Source organism: Penaeus chinensis, chromosome 27, assembly GCF_019202785.1.
Source record: "Penaeus chinensis breed Huanghai No. 1 chromosome 27, ASM1920278v2, whole genome shotgun sequence".
Lineage (NCBI taxonomy): Eukaryota > Metazoa > Arthropoda > Malacostraca > Decapoda > Penaeidae > Penaeus > Penaeus chinensis.
Genome location: NC_061845.1, coordinates 24,878,235 through 24,885,734, shown reverse-complemented (window position 1 = coordinate 24,885,734; position 7,500 = coordinate 24,878,235). Strand labels below are relative to the sequence as shown.

Sequence of the window (7,500 nt, the reverse complement as noted above, 5' to 3'; positions counted from 1 at the left end):
TTTATGAATGTTTATAAAAAAAATTATTTGCAACCATTTTTTTACACTTTCTTAAAGACAATATTTTGTAGCTATTCTTAATTTTTTTTTCACACATTTCATCTAATATCACCTTTATAGAGCATTAATCAAAGAGGTAAATATGAAAACAGTGCCTACAATAGATTCTGAAAATGTACTTCTATTTTTTGGTGGATAATGCTTTCATATTTAATTATGCAGTTAACTCAAAGCTGCCAGAGAAAATGAATAAAAAATGGGTAAAATGCTGTGCTCATTTTCTATATTTTTTTGTGAAATGTCTTTGCACATAGATGGCTCTGCTAGTGCTTAGCCACGAAGGAGTCAAAAAGTAGACCTTGTGACCTTACCTGATTTGAATTGGCGGGAAAAACGTATTTTTTACTAGTGCTATGAATATCGATGGTGTTATTTTTATTATAAACATTATAATTACTATAATGTTATAAACATTAGTAACAGTAAAATAAGATAACGTAAAATATTTTCATAAATAAAAGAAAAGGGTAAATGGGCGAGACAGGCAGTACTTGTAACTGGCTTATTGGTGACTTAGTACATGTGTAGCCATCTATGTGTAAAAACAATAAAGCAAGTAACTCAGTGGGCATGGCACGTACATACACGTCATACCCATTGGCATTGGGTTAAAGGGTTAAAGTGATGGCAGCAAGATAACCGAAAAGGGTCACACATGCCTTCTTAACCCATTGGTGACAGGTGTAGAAAACTTAAAAAAAACTCTACACTCTGGCAAACCACGGCAACGCGCCGACTTTTGAACGCGTGAGTTCGGTACATCAAGCCGAATCACTGCCTCGGAGAGCATTGGTACGCCTCCGCGGCGGACAGCCGCATGCCACATTTTGAGCGGTATTCAGAATTATGACAATCAGTAGTGAAAAAAGTAATGTGGGAGTTATTTACAAATTTTAGAGAATGTAAATGCTTTTGGATTAGATCTAGAAACCCTTTATGCCTGCAGACAAGCTCTTACTGTGTCACAGCTTATGATCCAGAAGATTGCAAAAATCATTACTTACAACTTCGCTCTTTAAAAGTATTCCCACAGTGTTTACTCTTATATAAGCAACTCAGCACTTAATCTTTCCATACTCTGTTTTCAGCTTTAATTCAAGGAAAGCCGTTATAAAATTTAGCAAGCTAGGTAAGTGTTGGATACCCATCAATAGCGAGGAGGATTAAAATTCCTAACAGTGTAGAATGGTTTTCACATTGTGATTGCCAGAAATGTACAAGATAATAAGAAGTTCTACCAAAATAGTTTGCCAAGAAATATCATTACAGACCTAACTATAATAAAATTGAAAATGCAGCCTAAGAATGCTACTTATGAATGCTGTGCAATAGAAAGAAAAAGTGACAAAGCTATTAGTTACAATAAATCTCTTCATTTACCATCCTACATGAATGCTATATTACTTACAACTGATAAAACATCTACAGTCAGTATCAGATACAAGATTAAGAAGCTGTTGAGGTCATACCAGTGTAACAATTGTAAAAGATCCCAGTGACCTGAAATACAAGTATTAACACAGGATTACAAAAACATATCAGAGATGGACACCTCAAACTTTCTTGTATTGAAAAGGACAAATTTTTGTCACTAAACAAGCTAAATTATAAGTGGTTCACCTAGATCTTAACTAGGTTTCATAGGTTTCCTTCATAAATCCTTATTGGATTTATATTTATCGGCAATATAAAAAAAAAAAAATTAATTAATCACAGTATAATTTTGAAATCTTTGAGCTTACAAATGTTTTCAGTGGACAAAACAGAAAAATAATGATAGAACCCTACAAGGCCTAATACTCAATCCTTACATGATTTACACAGAAATAATCTTTCTACATGTGGTAGAGTATCCAGGAGTTTTAACTCTACAGTTTAACAAATAAATTAATCTACAGATAAATAACAGTACTATAAGACGTCATTTAATTTTCCTAAACATAATAAGCATCTTTAACGTAATCTCATTCTGTATCAAATTACTGTGTCTTTAATAAATGTAGTGCAGTATCATACATTGTTATCAGATTAATCAGACTATCAAACACTGTTATCGATAATCATACATAGTAATAACTTTAGCATGGCATAAAACTTAAAAAAAGAAAAGAAAAAAAAGACCCAGGCATACCCATAAATGTGCATGCATGAAGGACAAGACACACACAGACACAAACACACAGGGAATATATTGTAGTTTTATTCATGTGTTAAATACATGAATTACCATTATATTTTATATTACAATCAGTCTGGGGAAATATTATTCAGATTTAAACTGCAACAACAACTTTTCCCTCTTATATACTCTTTATTGGCACAGGACACAGCACCTAATACAACTTTCGAAAAAACCTTGGAAGAATGTATTTGGTATATGTAGAACCCTATTTTTGTTGTCTGTTACACAACTACAATCTTTTCTGAGTTTAAAAAATAGACATCACAACCCTTTTGTTCAAAAATGGAAACTTAGTCTTTTTCAAAATAAGTGCCTTTTTTGCTTATAGATGAAATGCATGATAATCAAAGCCAAGTACATTAATAATGAACTCCTACCTGCTAATTGAGAAATGTGTTTGTATATACATATTGCTTTTAGAGCAGTACCATTTGAGGTTTGAAGAGAATGCTTGATATTGATCAATTTTGCAGTATCTTATTACCTTCCAACTTCGTTAGTTGGTATTGTTGTTTAGTTATATTAAAGCTGCTTATAAAAATCTCAAATCCTTTTTTTCAGTCACTAAGCTTACTATACTTAGATATGCAAGTTTGTGTAACTTCAAAATAAATGACATTAACTAAGACATTATGGATGGATACAAGGTATGTAATCTTAGTTAACTAAAGAACATTTGACTTATGCAAATCACAAATATATTTATATGATTAATAGAGGAATGAAGAGGTTAGCTATGGTTTACTAGTACAACTGGAATGAACAATGCTATCTTACTTAACTGCTAATCACAAAGAAAATGCTATAACATTATGTTGATACTCTTACATACATACAATGAAATGCAAACAAATCAGTAACCTTGAGATTCATAACCCAAAAACAAGTGACCCAGGATTAAAACAAAAACATGTAACAATTAAAATGATACAATAATACTCATCAATCATGGAAACAAAAATTAATGCATAAAACAGAGTGAAAAGGAAATCAAATTATAATCTATACAAAAAAAATCATCTAATAGAAAATACTATGGCTAGTTTCAAACCTTTCTAAATATGAAGAGGAAAAGATATCAAAAGAAAAATTGGTTATCTAACAAAATAAAATTCTCAAGTTCTGGTAACATTTTATATCAAATATTACTTAAAATATGCAAAGTACACAAGTAAAAATGTTCATGTAAACAAAACATCAAAATACCATATTTACACATCCATGTATAATATGTAATACAAGATTATCCTTATGATCATTTTTAATAACAAATAAAAAGTATCTGAATAGTAAGTACATTTTTCTGAAAAACTAGATCACCAATCTATCTCTTTTTTTATGGAACATAACAGCAAAATCTTATAACAATAATATTCCCTTATTTGAGTAATATTAATAATTAAAATATCACAAATCATATCATCCCGCACAGAAGTGGATGCTGTATGAATAACTGAAATAAATATGGTACCACAGTAGGGCAGTATATTAACAATTATTTTTTTTACATAGTTTACTTTCTTTCACAGATACTGTGGAGGGACCTACTAAAAACAAATATACATATAGTGGCCCTAAACAATCTAGAAAATAAGACTTTATGATCCTTTTTTTCTTGAAAAAAAAATACTCTTAAGCACTCTCTTAGAGCCAATTTATATATTTCTTTGGTCTATAGTAAATACTGTACCTTACAACCAGTGTACAAAAGACAATTGTCTTTAGATTCTGTTCAGCAGTACAACAAAGGGATGAGAAACAATAAAATAATACTCTGTGAATGCATGGTGTGTGCAACATCTTCCTCTGTGAATGAAGGAATTCAACTATATATCTTATTACTAACCATCTGCTTATAACGCAGGATCATTTCAGAAGATACAGCTAAAAAATATCTCTATTCTACTGGCAACTGTAACACTATACAAGTTACTTTGGCACCATGTGTTCTGTTCTGTTTTCAGGTGTTGATCTTGAGTGGTTCAGTGTCATAGTCAAACATTGGGGTAAGGAGTGATGGCGAGGAGTGGTTGAGGATGTGTGGTGCTTCATTGAACTCATCCAGTTCATCTGAGAGGTCTGCTTCATGCGCAAGGAGAAGATACTGCTCTGATCGCTCGGGCCACAACATATAGGTCATGAATGAGTGGGCTAGTAAATCAGCTGAGTATGTGAAACCTGTGTGAATATAAAAAGAAATAGATAAATAATCAATATAATGTCAATGAAAACTTGAAGGTCACATTTTAAAGAATAAAAATCATACCAATAAACAGGAAAGGTTCTCATACAATATCACACACAGATACCACATTTTGAACATTCACACATGATGTGTTCTGCTGTCGCATGACATCCTTTACTGAGCTCTGACCCAAAAACTTCAAAAGCACTACAAGATACTACATTTGATTCACACATACTCTCTCAAACACTGGCAGGCAATTTTCCTGCCAGTGGCCCTTACTGGGAGGTAGGAAGCGTGAAGAAGTAATTGTGGTGCTGTTTGCCAAGTTTCTTCCAGCTACACATCCCTGAACTCAATCCGATTCCCCCCCTGCCCCTTCCTCTCCCTGAGCCAATCATCCAAATCATTCTGATTTTGTTTCTGCTTCTTTTTCTACCTATGAATGAACATAGTAAAGAATAAGAGAATTATTATAATATATGATAAAGACTCTCCACAAACCTTTCCATTTAACCATTCCTTTGAACCTCTAGTCTCCTTGAACCAATTATATGAGTATTTCCAAGAGTTGGTCCTGAGTCTCTTTTTATGTGAATGAATAGAGCAGGTATGAATTAGGAATTTTCTCCTTATTCTCTCTCTCTCTCTCTCTCTCTCTCTCTCTCTCTCTCTCTCTCTCTCTCTCTCTCTCTCTCTCTCTCTCTCTCTCTCTCTCTCTCTCTCTCTCTTTTCATCTTCCTCACCCCCTACTTCTCTTCCTCTTCCTCACCCCTCTCGTCCCCTCTCCCTCTTCCTCTCCCCCCCTGTCTCTATATCTTCCTCTTCCTCCCCCATTATGATCTCTCTATCCTCCTCTTCCTCACCCATTCCTCTCTCTCTTCCTCTTCCTCTGCCCCCCCCTCTCTCTCTCTCTCTCTCTCTCTCTCTCTCTCTCTCTCTCTCTCTCTCTCTCTCTCTCTCTCTCTCTCTCTCTCTCTCTCTCTCTCTCTCTCTCTCTCTCTCTCTCTCTCTCTCTCTCTCTCTCTCTCTCTCTCTCTCTCTCTCTCTCTCTCTCTCTCTCTCTCTCTCTCTCTCTCTCTCTCTCTCTCTCTCTCTCTCTCTCTCTCTCTCTCTCTCTCTCTCTTTCCTTTCTTTCTTTCTCTCTCTATCTTTCCTCTCTTTCCCTTCCTCTCCTCTCCCTTCCTCTCCTCTCCCTTCCTCTCCTCTCCCTTCTCTTCCTCTCCCTTCCCTCTTCTCCTCTGCTTCCTTTCCTTCCCCTCCCTTCCTTCCTCATCCCCTTCCTCTCCTCTCCTTCCTCTCCTCTCCCTTCCTCTCCTCTCCTTCCTCTCCTCTCCCTTCTTCTCCTCTCCCTTCCTCTCCTCTCCTCTCCCTTCCCCTCCTCTCCTCTCCCTTCCCCTCCTCTCCTCTCCCTTCCCTCCTCTCCTCTCCCCTTCTCCTCTCCTCTCCTCTCCCCTCCTCTCTCTCCTCTCCCTCCCCTCCCTCCCCTTCCTCTCCCCTCCCCTCCTCTCACTCTCCTCTCTCTCCTCTCCTCCTCTCCTCTCCTCTCCCCTCCTCTCCCCCTCTCCCCTCCTCTCCTCCTCCTCTCCTCTCCTCTCCTCTCCCCTCCTCCCCTCCTCTCCCCTCCTCTCCCCTCCTCTCCCCTCCTCTCCCCTCCTCTCCCCTCCCATACTCTCCCCTCCCATACTCTCCCCTCCCATACTCTCCCCTCCCATACTCTCCCCTCCCATACTCTCCCCTCCCATACTCTCCCCTCCCATACTCTCCCCTCCCATACTCTCCCCTCCCATACTCTCCCCTCCCATACTCTCCTGTCCCCTCTCTTTCTCTTCCTCTCCCCCTCTTCCCTTTATTTTCTATGATAACAGTATTTTTTTCAACTGACCTTTTTTTTCAACTCCCTCCCTCCCTCCTCTTCTCTCCCCATCTCCCCACCTCTCCCCACCTCTCCTCTCCTCTCCTCTCCCCTCCTCTAACCTCTAATTAGAGCTCTACAAACATCAAATATAATAAACACACAAGTGAAAAATGACATTTTGATGCCTATTTGCAGCTAGCTTCCACCTAATCTACTCTGAGCACCTCAAAGTCACACCCTAATTTATCTGACACAATAACATTCTATTGGACATGGAAATATTGCATTCAATTACTACAGAAGTAAACTCACCTAACAAGAGCTTGTATCTCCAAAGTGGGGACACCTGTAGAGCAATCAGAGCCACAACAGGTAAGTAAATGAACCAGACAAGAGAAGCAGCCCCAAAGTGCAAGAAGAAATGAAGTTTGTTGGAATTATGCTCGTAGGTCATCGTGTTGCGCAGTTCAACCAGGAACCATATCATTATAAGTACGCGCAATGCCAAGGTTAACCACCCCGGCCACGTCTGATACTCGTCTATGTCTTCTATTACATCCACCTCCATCTGAAAATGTTTTGATGGATATTAAACACATAATCAAAGCTTTAGTAATACAAAGATGAGGCTAACAATCAGAAAAAAATATCAATAAACCCTAGGAAAGCAAAAAAAAAAAAAAATATATAAACAAATAATAAAGCGAAAGGCATTTTTACATAATGTTACCACAATCCAATTAAAACTAAGCAGATGCTCACCATATTCCAGAAGTAAAGTGTGAGAATTAGGATGGAGTAGAGTGCCCAGAGTGAGAACAAGAGGAGACGTTGAGTTAGCATCATGCGTGTGATAGCCCATCCTTTGGCCAGCAGCAGTAGTAACATCATAAACAATGACTGAAAAAGAAAGTTTAGAAATTAACTCATTCAGCCTCCTAGTAACTGTGAAACAAACTTGTATATTTTGTTCTCTTTTGTGATCAGGTGTTATTTAGCATATAACTATGGTCCAAATCTTTAAGCTAACGTTAATAATTTTTCAAAGGAAACAGTACAACCAGCATTACTTTTATATTCCTGTGAAGACAAAAAGTATTATCAAAAGTATCTCTTTCGAGGAAAATAAAATGTGCTTTGGAAATGAAGGTGATTTATGATAGGCACAGAGGATGTTATTTATCTAAAGTCAAATATGACTATTACCAAATAAAT

General features: G+C 37.0%; 1 protein-coding gene across 1 annotated transcript in view; it reads right to left on the bottom strand.

Moving 5' to 3' along the window:
• Window positions 1–1,761: 1,761 nt before the first annotated feature.
• The window catches only part of LOC125039347, a 49,869-nt gene continuing 44,130 nt past the window's right edge, over window positions 1,762–7,500 (bottom strand). The window contains exons 9-11 of the mRNA XM_047633186.1: window positions 7,048–7,185; window positions 6,598–6,853; window positions 1,762–4,420 (exon numbers count right to left, since the gene is read on the bottom strand). Of these exons, the coding sequence (XP_047489142.1) occupies window positions 4,203–4,420; window positions 6,598–6,853; window positions 7,048–7,185 (612 nt within the window). The 3' untranslated portion in view covers window positions 1,762–4,202. The remainder of the gene's footprint in view (window positions 4,421–6,597; window positions 6,854–7,047; window positions 7,186–7,500) is intronic.